General features: G+C 45.4%; 1 protein-coding gene across 1 annotated transcript in view; it reads right to left on the reverse strand.

Moving 5' to 3' along the window:
* Positions 1-24,820, reverse strand: part of BCAS3 (BCAS3 microtubule associated cell migration factor) — a 1,315,291-nt gene that overhangs the window by 63,027 nt on the left and 1,227,444 nt on the right. The window contains exon 25 of the mRNA XM_040424689.1: positions 17,476-17,643. Within this exon, the coding sequence (XP_040280623.1) occupies positions 17,476-17,643 (168 nt within the window). The remainder of the gene's footprint in view (positions 1-17,475; positions 17,644-24,820) is intronic.

Here is a 24,820-nt window from a genome sequence, read left to right on the forward strand (position 1 = left end):
GCTGATTTTGATGAAGATTTGGTGCAGAAATCTGCATGGAAGTTTGTGCGGTAAAACTTCATCAAATCCGTAACAAGATCTGCAATTAACTCATGCGGATTTTGATGAAGATTTGGTGCAGAAATCTGCATGGAAGTTTGTGCGGGATTTCTGCAAGTCTACCGACAACCGTGCGCTGCTAGCCTAAAGCAGCAATGATTTTCATAATTTGCAATCGTGTTTCCAGCATCTATTAAAGATGCTCAAGATCAGGGTGGTGTAACTGGCAACTTTCCATAGAACTCTGGAAACCTCCATCTGTCTTGACAGCATTAAAGAACACAACACCAAACTATTAGATGAGCCTAGATGTGCTCATTCTCATAATTGAACAGCCCTGACATAAATGGCTAATTTTCTTTTTCCTGTGAAGGTGTTATAATACATGAAAATATGTGTATCGCTGAGAGGATGTTAATCAAAGCCAATAGTATTAAAATAAAATCCAATCTGATATTAAAATAGAGTTCAGAAGCAATTCAAATAGCATAGCATCAAGTTACATCATTTTCAATTTAGACAGTAAATTCTGGGCACAGTTGGATGATGAGAAACACATATACAGTGAGGAACAGAAGTATTTGAACACCCTGCGATTTCTCCCACTTAGAACTCATGTAGGGGTCTGAAATTCACATTTTAGGTGCATTCCCACTCTGAGAGACAAAATCAGGAAATCACATTGTATGATTTTTAAAGAATTTATTTGTCTTGCACTGCTGAACATAAGTATTTGAATACCTGAGAAAATCTGTGTTAATATTTGGTACAGAAGCCTTTGTTTGCAATTATAGAGGTCAAACGTTTCCTGTAGTTCTTGAACAGGTTTGCACACACTGCAACAGGGATTTTGGCCCACTCCTCCACACAGATCTCCTCTTGATCTGTCAGGTTTCGGGGCTGTCGCTGAGCAACACGGAGTTCCAGCTCCCTCCAAAGATGTTCTATTGGATTTAGGTCTGGAGACTGGCTAGGCCACTCCAGAACCTTGCTATGCTTCTTACGGAGCCACTCCTTGGTTATCCTGGCTGTGTGCTTCAGGTCATTGTCATGTTAGAAGACCCAGCCACTACCCATCTTCAATGCTCTGACTGAGGGAAGGAGGTTGTTGCTCAAAATCTCACAATAAATGGCCCCATTCATCCTCTCCTTAATACAGTGCAGTCATCCTGTCCCCTTCGCAGAAAAGCACCCTCAAAGCATGATGTTACCACCCCCCATGCTTCACAGTAGGGATGGTGTTCTTGGGATGCAACTCATCCTTCTTTTTCCTCCAAACATGTGTGAAGTTTAGACCAAAAAGTTCTACTTTGGTCTCATCTGACCACATGACTTTCTCTCATGCCTCCTCTGGATCATACAGATGGTCATTGGCAAACTTCAGATGGGCCTGGACATGTGATGACTTGAGCAGGGGAACCTTCCGTGCAATGCATGATTTGAAACCATGACGGCGTAGTGTTCTACCGATATTGACTTTGAAACTGTGGTCCCAGCTCTCTTCATGTCATTGACCAGCTCCTCCCTTGTAGTTCTGGGCTGATTCCTCACCTTTCTTATCATCAGCGACACCCCACGAGGTGAGATCTTGCATGGAGCCCCAGTCCGAGGGAAACTGACAGTCGTCTTTAGCCTCTTCCATTTTCTAACAATTGCTCCAACAGTTGATCTATTTTCACCAAGCTGCTTGGCAATTGCCCCGTAGCCCTTTCCAGCCTTGTGGAGGTCCACAATTTTGTATCTGGTGTCTTTTGACAGCTCTTAGGTCTTGCCCATGGTAGTAGTTGGCATCTGACTGACTGTGGGGTGGACAGGGGTCTTTAAAAGAGTTAGATTAATGAGTAGAGGTGGACTTTTTAAAGGCACAGTAACAGGTCTTTAATAGACAGAATTCTTGCTGTTTCTCAGGTGTTCAAATACTTATGTTCAGCAGTTCAAGACAAATACATTCTTTCAAAATCATACAATGTGATTTCCTGATTTAAAAAAAAAAATTCTGTCTCTCATAGTGGGAATGCACCTACAATGTGAATTTCAGACCCCTCCATGATTTCTAAGTGGGAGAACTTTCAAAATCACAGGGTTTTTCAAATACTTCTGTTCCTTTCTGTATCATTGAAAAACATTGGAAATAACTATTATAAAGAAAATTACAATGTTTAGCAATGCAAACTAGTATTTGTTTTCTATGATATTGTTTTTTGTAAATTTTACTGAAAATGATAGAAAAACTTTTTTTTTTACATTGATTACAAAGTGAGTTTATTGGTGTCAATCAGTTTGCTTATGTTACCCATTATCACATCAAAAATATACCCATAAACCTGACAAATTACATCTTCCCATCCTGTGGCATAAATGCACGCCTCAGGTATATCTTTTTCAATACATGGCACATGTGGTTGTCCTAGTCGTACATGGTATGCCAGATGTTTATGGTCTTGTGATGAAGTGGGCACAGCACCTCCAGCTGTGGAGGTGGGTGATTGTGTCTGGCAATGAAAAGAGTGAGGATACAAGACAATTGATATTCTTGCTGTTTAGCTGTGAGATCAGTAATGATTGCGGTGCCATAAGTGATGGGGACTCCCACTGCCCCCTGACTGCCATCCTCGATGATAGCAATCCCCAGGGCTAACATTTTTAATGGAAAAGGCTGGTCCTTACAAAGATGGCCATAGCTGTCCTGGGGAAATCTCTGTTAGGGTATATCTGAGGTAGGACTGTGTGTTTCACAAGGCAATGTCATAAAAAAAGGTATGGTTCTAAAAATGTGGTGATTGAAAATATAGAAAATGCTGTGCCCCGCTGGATACTTAAAGAGGACCTTTCACCACTCCTGACATGTCTGTTTTAATAGCTTCATGCTTTCCCCATGTAATAACAATTGCTATTAGCCTTCAGTAAGGGTACAGAAGGGTGGTAAGTTGGTAATCAGTTGCGGGTGTGTACCTGCACAGTCTGAAAATGGAAGCACTGATTGGATAGAGTAAGTCTGTGCAGGGATACACCCTCAACTTGTTACCTCCCCTCTGTACCCTTACTGAAGGCTAATAGCAATTCATATATAACTTCTAGAAGAAATAATAAAGGAATGGCACAACATAGAGTCATAAGACTAGATGCCCAAGAATTGTTATTACATGAGGAACACATGTAGCTATTAAAATTGACATGTCAGGAGCGGTGACAGGTCCTCTTTAAGAGGTTATAATTAAAAGGGATTTCAACTAAACTTTCAGAAACATAGGCCTCTTTACTTCTCAAAATGGTACATGGTGAGAATAATCATAGTGTACTAATACTATGACAGTCATATGACACTGGACAATATATTACTTTACTACTATGACAACATGGAGGGGACAAACCCTGGTTGTTCCTGATGACGTCAAAACAGTCCTAAACTTAACAGTCATATTAGAATGTTTTCTATCCACATGAAAAAGGGGGTGCAAAATCTGATTAAAATAATGAGAGCCAATGCTCTATGAATTATTTTACAATAAAAAGTTTTACAATGCTATTATCTTACAATTGTTATCCGACCAAGAGAGAGCAAGTTTCTCTACAATTATTGTGAAACACAACATATATAAGTGTCTGTAACATCTCTTAACCTCTTGTGAGGAGGTCACTTTATTAGATCTATGGAAATAAATGAGATTTTTTATCTATATAATTGAACATTACAAAGATGGATTATGTTGGGACTAAAGAGCTAGGAAGGTTTCAGGAAATGCACAATGCATCTGCGTCTGTAGACAAGATAATAAGGAGAGCTCACCGTTGAATTTGTTTTCTTACAATTTAGCATCCAGTTTTTAGCTATCACTTGGATTAAATCTATACACAATCTATAGATTTCTTTGTGTTTCTTTTGTTTAAGGGAAAGTCCTCATAATAGATAGAAATAAATCCTATAAAACCCCTTAAATGCGCTATCTCAACATGTCAACTCCTTTCTATATTTATGTCCACCTGCTGATCAGTAGATTAACGCAGGTCTGCCTTCATTAGTCCCCAGCCATCAACTTTTATTGCCAAATGAATCTCTGGTTCCCTCCTGGCTGTTGGGGGTAAAGTAAGTATTCAAATGAATAAACGCCCATGTACTGCCCAAGTTCCCCAGACCACAAGTAACTGTAGTGGTTCTATGCTCCACCACCCACAGTGTAAACAAGGCCTTAGTATAGGACAAAAAACTGTCCTATGAACAGCCAAAAGTAAAGGACAATAATTTATTTGTTATTTATATAGCATTGACATATTCCACAGTGGTGTACAGAGATTGCTGCTAGTCACATCAGTCTGTTTTCCCTTGCAGCCCTCACTCCCAGCAGAATTTCTAAGTGTCACGAGGGTGTCAAGAGCCACGCCTGACTCCGTTATACCCGGGGTCAGGAAGTCGCAGCGGGTGGCTGCGCGCTCTATGTCTAAAGACAGTACTGTTTATTAATGGTAGCTTTCTGGGTTTGCCTTGCAATCCTTTTTGGCTCACTCAGGGATCCGTCGCTTCTCCTCCTCAGCTGTTTCTTGTCCAGCAATCCAAACCTTCTTATATTCCCATCTCTCACTTCTCTGGTTGCCAGATATAGAACTTCCTGCCTGGACTTCTATACTGACCCACTGGAGCTGTGTAGCTGTGTTCCCTGGTTGTTGTTCCAGAAAGTTACCCTCCGGATCCCTGTTGGGCCTTGGTGGTCTGCTGTTGTCGCCCACCTGGGATTATATGTTTGTCTGTATTGTCTGTCCTCTCCTTGGTGTTTTCCTCTTAGTGTCAGTGGTGCGGACTAGTGATCCCACCGCCCCGTTCACTACATAGGGCTCATCTTAGGGAAAGCCAGGGTTTAGGCACGTGATCGGCGTACGGGTGAGGAACCCGTCTAGGGACGTCAGGGCAGTCAGGTGCCAGCCGCAAGGTGAGTCAGGGGTCACCACCTTTCCCTCTCCCTTGGACAGGGCCTTCCCATTTCCCTCCCTCTGCGTGACGCCGGTCATTACATTATATCTGGCCCTTATTTTGTGTAGGTGAAAAAAAAAAAAAAAAAAACTTTTTCTTTCTACCTACTTAGAATCCAGTATGGATCCAATTGCTGCTTTGTCAAAGCAACTTCAAGGCCTGTCTTTGGAGGTGGCAGGATTAAAGGCGTCGGTCCTCCAGCAACAGCAGCAATTGCAACAGACCGCAAGCCCAGCGGTTGCTACAGGTAACCAGGTTGTTGCGGAACCCAAGGTTGCTCTTCCTGACAGATTTTCTGGGGGAAGGGACAAATTTGTGATGTTCCGTGAGGCCTGTAAATTATATTTTAAACTGCGCCCTTACTCCTCTGGTAATGAAGAACAGAGGGTGGGGGTTGTTATTTCCCTGCTTCAGGGGGACCCGCAATCCTGGGCGTTCTCTTTACCCACTGATTCCCAGGCTCTCCGGTCAGTGGATGAATTTTTTGGGGCCTTGGGTCTCATATATGATGACCCTGACCGAATCGCACTGGCTGAATCAAAGTTACGGAGACTCCTACAGGGAGAGCGGCCAGTAGAGGAGTATTGCTCAGAGTTCCGTAGGTGGGCTACGGATACCCAGTGGAACGACCCGGCTCTCAGGAGTCAGTTCTGCTCTGGGTTATCCGAAAGGATTAAGGATGCGCTTGCGCTATATGAGACTCCCTTTTCCCTTGATGCGGTTATGTCCCTTTCTATCAGGATAGATAGACGTCTTAGGGACAGATTGAAAAATCCGGAGCAACTGGTAATCCCTCCCAAGCAGCAGTTAGTCTGTACGGACTTAGACGAGCCTATGCAGCTAGGAGGAACTACTCGTCAGGTCCGTCCTCCTGAGGCTCGCCGTAGGCATGGGGTTTGTTTTTTCTGTGGGGAGAAGGGTCATTTTATTAATGTCTGTCCTTCCTTTCTCAAAAAACAAAAGACCGTCGGAAAACTACTAACCCCAGGCTGTGTGGAGGATGTCAGCCGGGGGGTATACGTTTCCTCCATACGAACATCACAATTTGTGTTGCCAGCGGTTGTTTTTTTGGCGTTAAGACGGAGACTATTTCTTTTTTCCTAGACAGTGGAGCAGGAGTAAATTTAATAGATGCCCATTTTGCCCACACTATGGGTTTGTCTCTCTGTCCGCTACAGAGACCTATTCCCATATTCGCTATTGATTCTGCTCCTCTGTCTCAGAGAAACCTCACTCACATTGTCCATAACTTACACCTTCGGGTAAAGGACCACCATAACGAGTTGCTTTCATGTTATGTTCTGGAGGGGCTCCCCACTCCGGTGGTGTTGGGTCTTCCCTGGTTGGTAGCGCACAATCCAGTGGTGGATTGGCAGGCCAGGGAGATATTGGAGTGGAGTGAGCAGTGCAGAGAAAATTGCTTAATTAGCAATTGCTTAGTCGCCTCCATAGCTACCCTACCTACATTTGTTTCGGACTTTGAGGACGTTTTTTCTGAAAAGGATTGTCAGAAGTTACCACCTCACCGTCCTTATGATTGCCCGGTTAACCTCATTCCCGGTGCAAAATTACCCAAGACCAGGTTATATAATCTTTCGGGTCCAGAGAGACAAGCCATGAAAGATTATATCTCCGAGAGCTTGGCTAAGGGACACATCAGACCCTCTTCTTCACCCGTGGCTGCAGGGTTTTTCTTCGTTAAAAAGAAAGATGGGGGCCTGCATCCTTGCCTAGATTTTCGCGAACTAAACCGGATAACCATCCGAGACCCATACCCTCTTCCTCTCATTCCTGACCTGTTTAATCAGATTGCGGGTGCTAGGTGGTTCTCCAAACTTGATCTTAGGGGGGCCTACAATCTGATTCGTATCAAGGAAGGGGATGAGTGGAAGACAGCTTTTAACACCCCTGAGGGGCATTATGAAAATCTAGTCATGCCTTTCGGTCTGACCAATGCTCCTGCTGTCTTCCAACATTTCGTTAATGACATTTTTAGTCATCTTATCGGCAGGTTTGTGGTGATATAACTAGATGATATTTTAATTTATTCGTCTGATCTGAAAACACATGAGGTGCATGTCAGACAGGTACTGCAGGTCCTACGGACGAATAAATTATATGCTAAAATTTAAAAGTGTGTCTTCGCCGTTCAGGAAATACAGTTCCTAGGTTATTTATTATCTGCTTCAGGTTTCCGTATGGATCCTAGGAAGGTCCAGGCAATTTTAGATTGGGATCTTCCTGAGAACCTCAAAGCACTGCAACGGTTCTTGGGCTTCGCAAATTTCTATAGAAAGTTCATTAAAAATTATTCAGTGATTGTAAAACCCCTTACTGACATGACTAGGAAGGGGACTGATTTTTCTAAATGGTCTGACGCCGCTAAAATTGCTTTTTCCTCTCTAAAAGAGAGGTTTACCTCGGCACCTGTACTAATCCAACCTGATGTCTCCCAGCCTTTTATTGTTGAAGTAGATGCGTCAGAGGTGGGAGTGGGGGCTGTGCTGTCTCAGGGTCCGTCTCCTGGCAAATGGCGTCCTTGTGCGTTCTTTTCTAAAAAACTATCTGCAGCAGAGAAGAACTATGATATTGGCAATAGGGAACTATTAGCTATTAAACTAGCGTTTGAAGAATGGAGTCACTTTTTAGAGGAGGCAATCCACCCCGTCACTGTGATTACGGACCACAAAAACCTTCTGTACCTCGAATCAGCTAAGCGTCTCACCCCTAGACAAGCTAGGTGGTTGCTATTTTTTACCAGGTTTAACTTTGTGATTACCTATCGTCCTGGGACAAAAAATACCAAGGCAGATGCACTATCTCGTTGTTTCCCTGGAGGGGGTAATGTGAGTGATCCGGTACCCATTCTACAAAGAGGAGTGGTTGTCTCTGCTGTACACTCTGTTCTGGAGGGGAAGGTGTTAGAGGCCCAGGGGGACGCCCCGGTCTCTTGCCCCTCAGAGAAATAGTTTGTACCGTTAAACCTGCGTCTCGAATTATTAAAGGAACATCATAATTCGGCACTTGTAGTAAAGCAACCTTGGAGCTATTGTCTCGTCGTTTTTGGTGGCCAAGGTTGCGTCAGGATGTAATGGATTTTGTGTCTTCCTGTTCTACTTGTGCGCGCGCGAAAGTACATACTGTCATGGTCTTACCTGCTTGCTGCTCTCCTTCGTTTGACATGTGCTGGCGGCCATCTTGGGTCCTGGGTTTCTTGTAGCCTTCCACCCTGCGGCTCCTCCTTCCCCTGGGAGGAGCTGGATGCCTAGCTCATATATATAGGAGGTCTGTGGCTTCAGTTCCTTGCTTGGTCCTCTTGTGTTCACATGCTTCTAAGACTGCTGCTGCTTCTGGTTCCTGATCCTGGCTTCGTCTGACTACCCTGCTGGTTCCTGATCCTGGCTTCGTCTGACTACCCTGCTGGTTCCTGATCCTGGCTTCGTCTGACTACCCTGCTGGTTCCTGATCCTGGCTTCGTCTGACTACCCTTCTGGTTCCTGACCTCTGGCTTCGCAAAGACTCTGCTCGGTTTCACCATCCGTTTGGACTTTTGCTTTACAGCTTTATTTTCAATAAAGCCTTCTATTTTCACTTATCTCTTGTTGTACGTCTGGTTCATGGTTCCGTGACATTAGGACCAAGCCATGAATTCTGACGGTACAGGGCCATCCTCGCTACCCACGCTGGTTGCCAGACTTGATCAGCAGGATCACCTGTTGGGTCGGTTCGCTGTGGCGTTGCAAACCCTGCTTGAACGCACGGCTCATTTCGCTCCCGTTGCCGATGGGTCGGTTGTCGCTCCTGGGCTCGCTCCTACTGCCGCTCCGGTTGTTGCGCCAGAGTCTACCCCGACACCTGTTGTTGCGCCTGCGGTGTTTCGGGGTATGACCGGTTCTGCCCCTCTTCCACGGCGCTTTGGGGGAGAGCCAACTCAGTGCCGAGGTTTCCTTAACCAGGTGGGCATTTATTTCGAGTTGCTGCCACATGCCTTTCCTACTGAGAGATCAAAGGTGGGCTTCTTGATCTCGCTGCTCTCGGACAAGGCCTTGGCCTGGGCCAGCCCTTTATGGGAGAACAACAATCCGGTGGTTGCCGAGTTTTCCGGTTTTGTTGCTTCTCTTCGGAAGGTATTCGATGTGCCGGCTCGTGCTGCCTCTGCTGCGAAGCTCCTTATGTCCATCAGACAGGGTTCACGATCCGTAGCTGAATACGCCATTGAGTTTCGTACCCTGGCAGCAGAGGTGGGCTGGAATAATGAGGCTCTGGTCGCTGCTTTCTCTCATGGTCTCTCGGATGCCTTGAAGGATGAGGTTGCAGCTAAGGACCTACCAGTTGAGCTCGAGTCTCTTATTTCTTTCCTGATTTTGATTGACACCAGACTCAGGGAGAGACCTTCCTTTAAGGAGAACCTGCGGAGGCCTTCTAACAGATTGGTGCCTACGTTTGCTGTCCCACCCGTGCCTCCCTCTCCTCCCACGCCTCCTGGGGATGACTTGTCTGGGGGTGAACCCATGCAGCTGGGGTTTGCTCGCCTGTCCGAGGGGGAGAGGGCACTCCGGAGACGCGAGGGCCGATGCATGTACTGTGGTCTCGGTGGGCATTTTCGGTTGGCATGTCCGAACCGTCCGGGAAACGCTCGTACCCTGAGATCCTGTCGGGGGCAGATCTTGGGTGGAGTCTCCTCGTCCCCGGTTTCCCGTGTTGACAAACCACTGATCACTGTTGTCCTCTCCTGGGTCGGGGGCTCGGTGACGACCCAGGCGTTGGTGGACTCTGGTGCTGGTGGTTTGTTCATTGATAGTGTGTTCGCTGCCGCCAATTCCATTCCTCTGCAGGCTCGAGGTTCCCCACTGGCTCTTGAGGCGATAGACGGCAGACCCCTTCTGCCGCCACACGTGACTCATGAGACCCTTCCAGTGGGGATAGCCATTGGTGCCGTTCACAGAGAGTCGGTCTGCCTCCAGGTTATTTCGTCTCCACACTACTCGGTGGTCTTGGGGTACCCCTGGCTCCAGAAGCATAATCCGACTTTCGATTGGAGATCGGTCGAGATCCTCTCGTGGTCACCGCAGTGTGGGGCTAGTTGCATCCATGGGTCTGTCAAGTTGCTGTGTACTTCCTCGGACTCTCTGTTGCCTCCTGAATACGAGGAGTACCGGGATGTATTCGATAAGGTGCGCGCGGTTGCCCTACCTCCGCACCGCCCATACGATTGTGCCATAGAGTTACAATCTGGTGCCGTTCCTCCTCGTGGCAAAGTCTATCCACTGTCGGTAGCGGAGAATGAGGCCATGGAGGAGTACGTGAGGGAGGCGCTTTCACGCGGACACATTCGCAAATCTTCGTCCCCGGCAGGGGCTGGATTTTTCTTTGTGAAAAAGAAGGGCGGTGAGTTGAGGCCTTGCATCGATTACAGGGGTCTCAATCGCATCACGATCAAGAACGCTTACCCGATACCCTTGATTTCCGAGCTGTTCGATCGCCTTAAAGGGGCCACGGTCTTTACCAAACTCGACCTGAGGACGGCATATAACCTGGTAAGGATCAAGGCGGGCGATGAGTGGAAGACCGCGTTTAACACCAGGACCGGTCATTACGAATCCTTGGTTATGCCCTTTGGGTTGTGCAATGCGCCCGCAGTCTTTCAGGAATTCATCAACGATGTTTTCCGTGACCTGTTGCAGCAGTGTGTGGTAGTCTATTTGGATGACATCTTGGTATATTCTGAATCCATGGAGGCCCACATTCTGGATGTCAGACGAGTGTTGCAACGGTTACGAGAGAACAAGCTGTTCGGTAAGCTTGAGAAATGCGAATTTCACCGATCCCAGGTAACCTTCTTAGGTTACATCATTTCCGCTGAGGGGTTCTCCATGGATCCTGAGAAGGTTTCGGCTGTCTTACAGTGGCCCCAGCCCAGTGGTCTTCGTTCCCTGCAGCGCTTTTTGGGCTTCGCCAATTATTATCGGAAGTTCATCAGGGACTTTTCCATGCTGGCCAAGCCTCTCACGGATCTGACCAGGAAGGGCAGTAATTCCCAGGTCTGGCCGCTCGAGGCCATCCGAGCTTTTGAGGCCCTAAAGTCCGCCTTTGTGTCGGCTCCGATTCTGTCGCATCCCAACCCTGGGTTGCCCTTTGTCCTCGAGGTGGACGCGTCTGAGACGGGAGTAGGCGCCCTTCTGTCTCAGCGTAGAACACCAGAGGGTCCTCTGCTTCCTTGTGGGTTTTACTCCCGGAAACTGTCTTCCGCGGAGTGCAACTATCAGATTGGTGACAGGGAGTTATTGGCCATCGTGCAGGCCCTTAAAGAATGGAGGCACTTGCTCGAGGGTTCGGTGGTTCCGGTTCTCATCCTGACGGACCACAAGAATCTGACCTACCTTTCTGAGGCCAAGAGATTGACACCACGTCAGGCCAGATGGGCTCTGTTCTTGTCACGTTTTAATTACGTGGTCTCCTACCTACCCGGTTCCAAGAACATCAGGGCGGATGCCTTATCACGGCAGTACTCCGAGCTGTCCAGGGAGGAGTCGATTCCGACTTCGGTCATACCTCCGAATCAGATCCTGGCCGCCATTCGCACCAGCCTGACCTCTCCCCTGGGTGAGCAGATTTTGGCGGCTCAATCTGGTGCTCCCTCTGGGAGACCCAACGGCAGATGTTTTGTGCCTGAGGAGTTGCGCACTCGGTTGTTGCGAACCTACCATAACTCCAAGACCGCGGGGCATCCTGGAAAGAATCAGCTGTCCTGGGCTGTTTCACGTCTGTTCTGGTGGCCTTCCCTACGTTCCGACATCGCCGCATATGTAGCGGCATGCTCCGTTTGTGCCCAGAGTAAGTCCCCTCGGCACCTTCCGTTGGGCCTTCTGCAACCCATAGCCACCGGGGAGCGCCCATGGTCACACCTGGGGATGGATTTCATTGTGGACCTCCCTGCATCCCGAGGCCATACGGTCATTCTCATGATTGTGGATCGGTTTTCCAAAATGTGTCACTGTGTTCCTCTCAAGAAGTTACCCTCTGCACAAGAGTTGGCCACGATTTTTGCCAGGGAGGTCTTCCGGTTGCACGGTTTGCCTAAGGAGATTGTGTCGGATCGGGGGAGTCAGTTTGTGTCCAGGTTCTGGCGCGCCTTTTGCTCCCAGTTGGGGATTCATCTCTCCTTCTCCTCGGCCTACCACCCTCAGTCCAATGGGGCCACAGAACGATCCAATCAGGCCTTGGAGCAATTCCTTCGTTGCTATGTCTCCGATCACCAAGACAATTGGGTTGACCTCCTGCCTTGGGCTGAGTTTGCCAGGAACACGGCGGTGAACTCTTCCTCTGGGACGTCTCCCTTCATGGCCAATTATGGGTTCCAACCTGCCGTGTTACCGGAGGTATTCTCTCCCCAGGATATTCCGGCTGTGGAGGATCACCTTTCCGTCCTACGTGCTTCTTGGGTACAGATCCAGAAGTCCCTTGAGGTCTCTGCGCAGCGCCAGAGATTCCAGGCTGATCGCAGACGAGCGCCTGCTCCTTCCTACCAGGTCGGAGACCGTGTATGGTTGTCCACCCGCAACCTCAACCTTCGAGTGCCCACTCCCAAGCTGGCGCCTCGCTTTGTTGGTCCCTTCCGAGTGCTTCGCAGGGTAAACCCGGTAGCCTATGCCCTTGCGCTTCCTCCTGGCATGCGGATCTCCAACGTGTTTCATGTCTCCCTGTTGAAGCCACTGGTGTGTAATCGTTTCACTTCCTCGGTTCCTCGGCCTCGTCCGGTCCAAGTGGGCAATCGTGAGGAATATGAGGTGAGCAATATCCTGGACTCACGCCTGGTCCGCGGTCGGTTGCAGTTTTTGGTCCATTGGCGTGGTTATGGTCCAGAGGAGCGTTCCTGGGTTCCCTCCGCAGATGTCCATGCTCCTGCCTTGCTCCGAGCCTTCCACGCACGCTTCCCTCAGAAACCGTTTTGTGCTCCGCGGAGGAGGGGCCCTTGAGGGGGAGGTACTGTCATGGTCTTACCTGCTTGCTGCTCTCCTTCGTTTGACATGTGCTGGCGGCCATCTTGGGTCCTGGGTTTCTTGTAGCCTTCCACCCTGCGGCTCCTCCTTCCCCTGGGAGGAGCTGGATGCCTAGCTCATATATATAGGAGGTCTGTGGCTTCAGTTCCTTGCTTGGTCCTCTTGTGTTCACATGCTTCTAAGACTGCTGCTGCTTCTGGTTCCTGATCCTGGCTTCGTCTGACTACCCTGCTGGTTCCTGATCCTGGCTTCGTCTGACTACCCTGCTGGTTCCTGATCCTGGCTTCGTCTGACTACCCTGCTGGTTCCTGATCCTGGCTTCGTCTGACTACCCTTCTGGTTCCTGACCTCTGGCTTCGCAAAGACTCTGCTCGGTTTCACCATCCGTTTGGACTTTTGCTTTACAGCTTTATTTTCAATAAAGCCTTCTATTTTCACTTATCTCTTGTTGTACGTCTGGTTCATGGTTCCGTGACACATACACGTCCTGCAGGGTCTTTATTGCCACTTGTCATTCCCAATAGGCCATGGACACATCTGTCAATGTATTTTATCACTGACTTACCTTTGTCTGTGGGTAAAACAGTTATCTTGGTAGTAGTGGACAGGTTTAGCAAAATGGTACACTTCATTGCGTTACCCGCACTACCTAATGCTAAGACTCTTGCTCAGGTATTCATCAGTGAAATCGTGAAGATTCACGGGGTCCCTTCCGATGTTGTTTCGGATCGGGGAACCCAGTTTATTTCTAAATTTTGGAAAGCTTTTTGTTCCCGTTTGGGGGTACACTTGTCCTTTTCCTCAGCTTTCCAGCCTCAGTCGAATGGACAGACTGAGCGTACCAACCAAAACCTTGAGACATATCTAAGATGTTTTGTGTCTGAAAACCAAGAGGTGTGGTCATCATATTTACCGTTAGCCGAGTTTGCCATAAATAATCGCCGTCAGGAATCTACTGGCAAGTCACCATTTCTTGGTGCATATGGTTTTCATCCCCAATTCTGTACTTTCAAAGAGGGGGGGTCTTCTGGGGTTCCCGAAGAGGAACGGTTTTCGTCATCTCTCTCTTCTGTATGGCAGAAAGTGCAAGCTAATTTGAAAAATATGGGAGGTAAATATAAATGCATGGCTGATAAGAGACGGTGGCCAGGTCCGGACCTAGGAGTGAATGACTATGTGTGGTTGTCTACTAGGAATATTAAATTAAAGGTTCCCTCTTGGAAACTGGGTCCTAGGTTCATTGGCCCTTACAAAATAGTAGCCATCATTAACCCCGTGGCTTTTCGCCTGGAGCTACCTCAGACTTTTAAAATCCATAACGTCTTCCATAAGTCGTTACTCAAGAAGTATGTTCCTCTAGAACCGTCACCGCTACCACCTCCTCCTGTTGTTGTGGATGGTAATCTAGAGTTTCAAATATCCAAAATTGTTGATTCTCGTCGGGTCTGCCGCTCTCTTCAATATCTGGTGCATTGGAGGGGTTACGGTCCCGAGGAAAGAATGTGGGTTCCAGCGTCTGAGGTAAACGCCGACAGGTTAGTTCGGGCTTTTCATGCCTCTCACCCTGAGAGACCTAGTCCTGAGTGTCCGGAGGCCCCTCGTAGAGAGGGGGGTACTGTCACGAGGGTGTCAAGAGCCACGCCTGACTCCGTTATACCCGGGGTCAGGAAGTCGCAGCGGGTGGCTGCGCGCTCTATGTCTAAAGACAGTACTGTTTATTAATGGTAGCTTTCTGGGTTTGCCTTGCAATCCTTTTTGGCTCACTCAGGGATCCGTCGCTTCTCCTCCTCAGCTGTTTCTTGTCCAGCAATCCCAACCTCCTTATATTCCCATCTCTCACTTCTCTGGTTGCCAGATATAGAGCTTCCTGCCTGGACTTCTATACTGACCCACTGGAGCTGTGTAGCTGTGTTCCCTGGTTGTTGTTCCAGAAAGTTACCCTCCGGATCCCTGTTGGGCCTTGGTGGTCTGCTGTTGTTGCCCACCTGGGATCATATGTTTGTCTGTCCTCTCCTTGGTGTTTTCCTCTTAGTGTCAGTGGTGCGGACTAGTGATCCCACCGCCCCGTTCACTACATAGGACTCATCATAGGGAAAGCCAGGGTTTAGGCACGTGATCGGCGTACGGGTGAGGAACCCGTCTAGGGACATCAGGGCAGTCAGGTGCCAGCCGCAAGGTAAGTCAGGGGTCACCACCTTTCCCTCTCCCTTGGACAGGGCCTTCCCATTTCCCTCCCTCTGCGTGACGCCGGTCATTACACTAAGGGCTGTATCTCACACAGTAAAGTGCAGCTAGTGCCACACTTAGATTGTTATCTTTGAAACAAGACCTACCTTGCATCTCTAGCTGCCATGCAGCCTGAGATATTCCAGGTTAAAGCAGCCTTCCTACCTTCAGCTGGCTATAATCTGAGACAGAGTGGAGAAGGAGGGGGTAGGGTTATGTGATATGTGCTGACAGGTTCCAGGGAAAAGAGGGGGAAATGAAATTCTTAATTCTCTGTATAACTGCACATGACCCCAATGGGATAGGGACAGGGACATGGACTTCTGTACACGGTATGAATTCTCCTTTCAATCAAAGAGCATATTTGCTGATTGTCACATATGGGGTGGGGAGACTTTTTTCAAAGAAAACTTGTTTGAAGATGAGCGCTTGCTTATCTACACACCCCTCTATGCCTAATTAGGCCATTTTTGTGACACCATGACACAGAGGTTTACCAGCATCTGGATCACAGCGCCAACTAAGTCACACCAAACATTCATACCACAAAGACTACTACAACTATAAATAAAGTTTCCATTTTAGACTGTGCGGATCCCTGTCCACAACCGATTTTTAGAGTAAAATATGCAAACAGATCCTCTAGTGATACCCAATACACAGTGTAGTAATAGTGATAATGATTATCATTAGGGAGAGATCTAATATAAGATGAAAAAGATTGTTATCAATAAATAAAAAAAATGACTCTCTCAATGAGTGTTGCGATAAATGATCACTTTCAATTACCAAACTTAAAAAAATAAATTATGGGTGTAATACAGGAGCTTTTTTGTACCCATATTATGGATGCAACACCCGGACTTCCCCCAGTTCATCAGAACCAGAGTTATGGCACTCTAACTTATTTTATGATGAACTGCAGAAGGTTCAGGTGTTCGGTCCATGATACGTGAGAAATAAAGCATCTGCATTACACCCTTTGTTAATGCTTTATATCAGGTTTAGGAATGTATCATTTTTAATTAGGATAACAGTTTTGTATAGGGGAATGGAAAATGATATACCATATAATTCCCAGTATTTGCACATAAATGTTGATTGGTGTACTGTATACCTATGGTTTTTGCATTTTTCTAACACAGGCATGATCAACCTACGGCCCTCCAGCTGTTGCAAAACTACAACTCCCATCATTCCCAGACAGCCTACAGCTATCAGCCTACAGAAGGGCATGCTGGGTGTTGTATTTTTACAAGAGCTGGAGGGCCGCAGGTTGAGCATCCCTGTTCTAACACAGGCAGCATTGAATGTAGACAGGTGTGGTATGTATGAACTCACATCTTACAGTTTTTTTGCCAAATAACGGATTCTGTTAGTGTACACATTTTAACAGCAAATTAAAATTTTCATCTAATTTTTATGCTTATAATCAATGTTTGATGCAAAGTTTATGAATTTGGTTATTCATACTAATTATTAAGTTGTATTTTTATACAAGGCATGCTGTGTGTTCTCAGAAATTGTAAATGTTGGTATCATGGCAGCTGTTTGCTGTGTACAGTATATATTTTTAACACATTTGTGGATGACTGCCAAATGTTGCATGGGGTCTGTTTCCTTGTTTTTAAGAGCCAAAACTCTTGTTGTATACACTTGTGGCATATATGAGATTTCATACCTTAATATATTATTTTTAAATAGCTTTTTTGTGTGTAAATAGTTTAAAACTGTTTATTTTGATGCATTTTTTTTTTATAATTTCTGTTTGTCACAAAGTTAAATAAAGGTGGACATGATTGTCAACAGTCCATCAAAGCAATTGTTTTCCTAAAATATATAGGTTTTGGGGGTGAACTTACTTTACAAGAACTGTAATCCCTGTATTTTACAGGTAGTTAATTTTTAATAATTTCCAGGTTAAAACCAGGTGTTTGATCTTTCTAATTATGGCGATTTTAAGATATGTGCATAGTAATTTAGTGTTAAGTTGTATGCATGAGCTCTACACATGTTGTACTTTTATTTTTAGGATGTGCTGTGCATAAAAATTTCTGCTTAGGTCACACTTTCACCCAATTATATTGACTTTTGGCAATTTGTAAAATATGGTCATTCCATCCACCAGTAAATGAAGCAAACAAATGTGGACCTACTGCTGTTGAACACCGACAATGGAGTATGAATAATGACAAGTTTGTTTTAAAAAAGAATTGTTGGACCTCATATCACACCTCTTTTTTGTACCTGTTCCTGATACCACCACATCTCGGTTTGGGGATTCAGACATGGCATCGGCCAACCGTTCACGGAGACCCTCATCAGTGCTTTCAATAGAAGAGATATGGCGTAAACCAAAGCTCTCTGGCCAGCTACCACATACTTCCAGCAGTGTCACACTTCTATCATAGGAACCTATAAAAAAATAAAAGAAAATATTGTATAAATTTTTTTGGTTTAGAGTATTATATAAAAAAAATAATATCTCACAGAAATTTTACAAAAGACTGGAATATTGTCTCCCCTTTGGTTAGCTATATATTAACACATAGTTAAACCTTTTTAAGAAGATCACCCAAACTTCTAAAAGGTAGGTCATCTTAAAGAAGATGATAAGTGTGCAGCATCTAAATCTGGCCATACAATTTAGAAAGCTGTTGGCAGAATGCTCATTTGGCTATTTCTCCCAGACCCCATACACATTTTTGTTAGCCTTGGCCAAGCGTGTGTGTGTTGACTATGGGGATCAGTGATGTTGAAATCAAACTGCCTGATCCTTTATTCTCCTTATATATGCCTTTGGGCGAGATCCAGGAAGCCCTTATACAAGGAGACAATTGGCCAATCCCACCAAAATCTGTGGTTTTGCCCAACATTAATCAAATGTGTATTGCAAGCTGAAGAGGGAACCGAAATTTGTCCCAGGGGGTGGTCTTCTGAAAGAGGTGATATTTGGAGAGGTTTCACTATGCATACAAATTTCTATGCATACAGCACAATTATTTTTGAATGACGTATCTTGTCTGAGAGAAATATGACACATGTATATGTTTTACTATTACTTTTACTATATGCCCCAAAAGCTGAAAACAGACCATTAATAACCAAAGGCAATCTTTAGGTTGTACAACCTAAAGATTGCCCCAAAGACGCACCTGAGACACAGAGCCTGGCAAAAGTCTGCGTCGACATGGAGAAGTTTCTGAGCAAGCCTCAGACACATGCTGGTCCACGCGCTCTCAAGATGGCACCGAAGAGAATAGAGAAGGAGCGCCCGCACATAGAGAAGCTAGGTGACGACGAGTACTTTGATCGGGCATTATTAAAAGCACTAGCCCCTATAGCAACTGACCTAGCGACCATAAAGTCAGATATCCGCCATATAGGCGACAGAGTTGAAACTCTGTAACAGTCTCAGGAGGCAATTATTACATTTAATTCTGCAGTCAGAAACACCTTAGGGGCATGCCGCAATGCCATCAATACCTCACTGATGTTACTGGAGGATCAGGAAAACAGAAGCCGCAGAAGGAATATTAGAATCCGGGGCTTTCCAGAAGCTGCTGATAAAGAAGACCTGCTCTCCATTATACAGACCTTATTTCAAAATCTGTTAGGTCAAGCAAGAGCAGAGAGAATAACAGTTGAAAGGGTCCACAGGGCTCTGTACCCTAAACCTTCTCCTACGGAGAACCCCAGGGACATAATCTGTGGAATTTTAAGCTTCCGTGACACTGAGGCCATATTGCATAAAACCAGAGAACTGGGCGAAGTATCACTGGATGGCTTTAAATTACAAGTTTTTCAGGACCTTGCCTCATCAACACTCCAGAAGCGACGGATCCTGAAACCCCTTACAGATCAACTGCGAGCAGCAAGGATCCCTTTTCACTGGCTTTTTTTCATTTGGCCTCCTCATTACCTGTGGTAACCGGCGTTTCACTATATGTACTCCTGAGGATCTTCACCAAATGTGGGCCACTCTGAACTTATCACCGTTGGAAGTCCCCTCGTGGATGCCCATATCGCAGGATGAGGACTTACCCCCACTGCCAACTCCCTCATTCTGGTAAATTGTTAGGAAGCAGAAAAATTCGAGAGGCACGAGAACCTCTCCTAGAGATGCCAACGACTGATTATAAGGTTTATACTGTCTGTTTACCATAGCGGTTGGTCAGCTATAGTGCCCTCATGTTTGGTCATTGAAGCGTAATATATATGTTGGTTATACACACCAGTATGTTTAGTTATATCTGCCACTTAATTTAGATAGTTACATTGCTTATATCCCTGCCCACCAGGCTAAATCAATGGAGACATTAGCAGATTAAGCTTCACAGATTACTGAGATAATCCCCCCACCGGAGACTCCATTTGGAGTCATTGGCTATGCCAATTTCACATTTTCACTTTTCATGCCTGTTTTTTTATGTTCTTTTTTTATGATCTATATTCTGGGTTCACTATAATGTTTAAATGTCGGGTCCTGGAGCACACATTACCTACTTATGCGATTTTGCGCATTACAAAGATGGCTGCTATAAAACTCAACTTAGCCACGTTCAATGTACATGGCTGCAATGATCCAATTAAAAGGAGCCGAGTTTTTCCAATCTTGAAAAAAGCTAAAGCGGATATTGTTATGCTCCAAGAGACAAATTTTAGGAAGGGATGTGTACCGAGCTTGTCTAAGAATGTACCTTTTTCCTTAACAGCTGAGGTGGCGAATCCTGAGGGGAGATATCTTCTTTTAAGAGGCACTTTGGGTAATGTTGAGGTTACGCTATGCAACCTTTATGCTCCTAATGTCAAAACTGTCAAATGTTTGCCAAAGACATTGCATACTATCTCATTATTTACCTCCGGTTTACTTTTTATAGGAGATTTTAACCTGACCCTCAACCCTCTGTTAGATTCCTTGTCTCGGAAATCGGCCATCTCTTATAAAGTGCTTAAAAGTATTCATGGAAGACTACGTGAGCTTTGCTTGAATGATGTCTGGAGGTCAATGCATGCTGATAGGAGAGACTATACTTTTTATTCTAACCCCCACAAGTCTTATCAAAGATTAGACTACTTCTTTATACAGGATAAATATTTATTCCAACCACAAAGTGCTGACATTCATAGCATTACAGTATCTGACCATGACCCAGTCTCCTTCTCATTGAGTTTTCCAGAAGTGCCATATACAGAATAGTCTTGGAGACTCAACCACACATTATTAGCCCTCTAACATTAGTGCCCTATCTAAGAAACTTCATGATTACTTTGAAATAAACTCCACATCTGATTCCACCCCCACTTATACAGTACAGACCAAAAGTTTGGACACACCTTCTCATTCAAAGAGTTTTCTTTATTTTCATGACTATGAAGGCATCAAAACTATGAATTAACACATGTGGAATTATATACATAACAAACAAGTGTGAAACAACTGAAAATATGTCATATTCTAGGTTCTTCAAAGTAGCCACCTTTTGCTTTGATTACTGCTCTGCACACTCTTGGCATTCTCTTGATGAGCTTCAAGAGGTAGTCCCCTGAAATGGTCTTCCAACAGTCTTGAAGGAGTTCCCAGAGATGCTTAGCACTTGTTGGCCCTTTTGCCTTCACTCTGCGGTCCAGCTCACCCCAAACCATCTCGATTGGGTTCAGGTCCGGTGACTGTGGAGGCCAGGTAATCTGGCGCAGCACCCCATCACTCTCCTTCATGGTCAAATAGCCCTTACTTTCAAAGTTTTCCCAATTTTTCAGCTGACTGACTGACCTTCATTTCTTAAAGTAATGATGGCCACTCGTTTTTCTTTACTTAGCTGCTTTTTTCTTGCCATAATACAAATTCTAACAGTCTATTCAGTAGGACTATCAGCTGTGTATCCACCTGACTTCTCCTCAATGCAACTGATGGTCCCAACCCCATTTATAAGGCAAGAAATCCCACTTATTAAACCTGACAGGGCACACCTGTGAAGTAAAAACCATTTCAGGGGACTACCTCTTGAAGCTCATCAAGAGAATGCCACGAGTGTGCAAAACAGTAATAAAAAGCAAAAGGTGGCTACTTTGAAGAACCTAGAATATGACATATTTTCAGTTGTTTCACACTTGTTTGTTATGTATATAATTCCACATGTGTTAATTCATAGTTTTGATGCCTTCAGTGTGAATCTACAATTTTCATAGTCATGAAAATAAAGAAAACTCTTTGAATGAGAAGGTATGTCCAAACTTTTGGTCTGTACTGTATATGGCAGGCCCATAAAGCGATCGTCTGAGGGGAACTCATAGCCTTAGGCTCACATCTTAAAAAGCTACTTTTGGCACATTTATCTTCGTTACTGTCCCAAATAGCAGCTTTAGAACACACTCATAAGAAATCCCTGGCGTTGAGGTATCATGAGACCTTATTGAAGCTGAGGGTGGAACTCAAAATGCTACTAAACTTTAAGGCAGCGCAGGCTTATCTCAAAATAAAACACAAATACTATGCACATGGGGACAAAGGTAATAAGATTATGACAGCACTTATCAAAAAACGTAATGAGCAAACCCCCATTCAGAAGATAAAGACCCAAGAAGGTACAATTAAAGATACCACACAGGAGATAGCAAAAGTCTTTACCTCTCATTATCAGTCCCTTTACAATATTCGCCCACATGAAACACCTAATGAATTTGCAAGTAGGCTAGATGACGTGAGACAGTTTCTTCTCAACTAAAACAGGAGGAATGTGAAACTTTAACAGCGCCAGTCACCTTTAGTGATGGGAAGTTCGGATCTTTTAGGTGAATCAGTTCATTTGAATCAGCTCATTCAAATGAACCGATTCATGAATCGGATCTTCGGTTCACTTGGTGAGTCAGACTGCTGAGCTGACTCGCAAGTGCCAGCCCCACCCCTCCCCGCCCACCAACCAATCACCGACCAGAGCTGAGGGGGCGGGGCAAGCACAGTAGCAGCTCTGACTCGAGTCCTCTTAGTAGTACAGTCTCGCAAGTGCCAGCCCCACCCCTCCCCGCCCACCAACCAATCACCGACCAGAGCTGAGGGGGCAAGGCAAGCACAGCACACTAGCAGCTCTGACTCGACTCCTCTCTGAGTAGTACAGGGTCAGGGAGTCTAAATGAATCGAATGAGTCACAAGAATCTAAAGATCCGACTCAGTTAGTGACTCATTCGATTCATTGAGTTAAAAGAGCCGTGAGTCAGACTGTAGAACAGGTAGAGGCTGTCAGCTCTCGGCTCTTGTTGCAGCAGTGATAAGATTAAGGGACAGACAGGAGCAGAGAGATAAGAGAAGGGACAGATGACACACAGTTTAGATTACAGGTTGAATTAAATTAACCCTTTAGAATCAAATTGGCTTCTCAGGAGATATATATGACATATAGGCATCTCATTCAGATGTGAACCCACCCTTAGTTATATAGCTACTGAATGAGATGCCTATATGTCATATATATCTCCTGAGAAGCCAATTTGATTCTAAAGGGTTAATTTAATTCAACCTGTAATCTAAACTGTGTGTCATCTGTCCCTTCTCTTATCTCTCTGCTCCTGTCTGTCCCTTAATCTTATCACTGCTGCAACAAGAGCCGAGAGCCGACAGCCTCTACCTGTTCTACAGTCTGACTCACGGCTCTTTTAACTCAATGAATCGAATGAGTCACTAACTGAGTCGGATCTTTAGATTCTTGTGACTCATTCGATTCATTTAGACTCCCTGACCCTGTACTGTACTCAGAGAGGAGTCGAGTCAGAGCTGCTAGTGTGCTGTGCTTGCCTTGCCCCCTCAGCTCTGGTCGGTGATTGGTTGGTGGGCGGGGAGGGGAGGGGCTGGCAGAAGCAGCTTCCACTCTAAGATCATATTACTGACTCCCCCCGAGTCCCTCCCTCAGGCTCCTGACCTGCTGCCAGCGTGAGGTGGTGAGCTGAGCGTCTGCTGTGACTGAGAGCCGTTTCAAACGGATCGGATCATTCAAATGAATCGACTCCTCCGGTTCACTGAACTGAATCGATTCAAATGAACGATTCGTTCATGAACCGGACATCACTAGTCATCTTAACTGAGATCCAAGATGCCATTAAAACAACACCCAATTCTGTATTATAAAAAGTTCTTCAATGTCCTTGGACCACAATTGACAACCTATTTCAACACGCTTCTTAAAGGGGCTCCTCCTGCACATCAAGCTCTGGAAGCTCACATCACTATCCTCCCTAAAGCCGGTAAAGATCTGAAGATTCCCTCTAGCTTATAGGCCCATCTCGCTCTTAAACACAGACATAAAACTTTGGGCAACAATACTAGCCCGTAGAATAGCCCCCTACCTTCAAAAACGGATATCGCCTGAACAATCAGGTTTAGGATCAACGGAGTACTCTCCCCCTTTCCCAATCTTGAATGGAACGAGACAAGGGTGCCCGCTATCGCCTATACTTTTTTAACTGGCCTAGAGACATTTTTAAGGGCGATGAGACAGATGACCATATAAGAGGCCTAATGGTAGGACCTGTATCTCACACTGTTGCCGCGTTTGCGGATGATATGCTTTTGTTCCTGTCCAATCCAGTAGAGGCGTTCCCTGCCATACTTACCTTATTACATACATTTTCAACAATTGTCTAACTTTAAAATAAACCTTTCCAAATGTCAGGCTATGAGAATCAATACCCCTAATAGAGTCATATCTGAGCTATCAAAAGAATACCCATTCATATGGGCTGATTCTCAGATCAATTACTTGGGAGTCAATATTATCAAAGATCCCAATAGGCTATATCAGGCAAATTACCCCGGACTATTGTCAAGTATCCAACAACAATTAAAAGAACTATCTATACCTTTTATGTCATGGATGGGAAGGAAGAATCTACTGAAAAAGTATATCCTTCCTAAACTACTGTACTTAATGCAAACTCTTCTGACACACTTACCTGCTCCATTCTTCTTGTTGGTACATAGGCTTTTCTCTTCCTTTATCTGGAAGCACACCAAACCACGCCTAGGACACGATACCTTAGTACTACCCAAACATAAAGGGGGTTTTAGGCTCCCAGACATTCAGTCGTATTATAAGACTATTCAACTGAGATTTCCCTCTGAATTGATAAAAACGCGAGTTACCAAATTAGGTTGCCAGATTGCCAGCAACATACTCTCTCCTAAGGATTATGCTAATCTTTGGAGTGTTTCCTCTGCGGCGCAGCCAGGACTCACTGTTCCGTCACAGTTCAGAAAAGTCCTCAATACATGGCAACATATATCTTCACTCATGAACTTCTCAGAAAGCCCCTCACCATTTATGCCCATTCGACTGCTACCGTATTTTTTCAAAAAGGATCACGTAGACGATATGGGCGTTTGGTCGGCCTTTGGCAACCAGGCGGTTGGGGAGATTTTGAAAAGGAGAGTGATACCTTCCATGCATGACCTCCAGACATCCTGGGGGATCTCTAGATGGACACAAATTCATTACTCACACTTTTGCTTTATCTGTGAGAAATATCTTGACAAAGGGGATTACGTACCTTCATGGTATGACGCAATAATTTAATCTTTTGACCCTGGTAGAAGGCTTGTCT

This window comes from Bufo bufo, chromosome 3 (genome assembly GCF_905171765.1).
Source record: "Bufo bufo chromosome 3, aBufBuf1.1, whole genome shotgun sequence".
Lineage (NCBI taxonomy): Eukaryota > Metazoa > Chordata > Amphibia > Anura > Bufonidae > Bufo > Bufo bufo.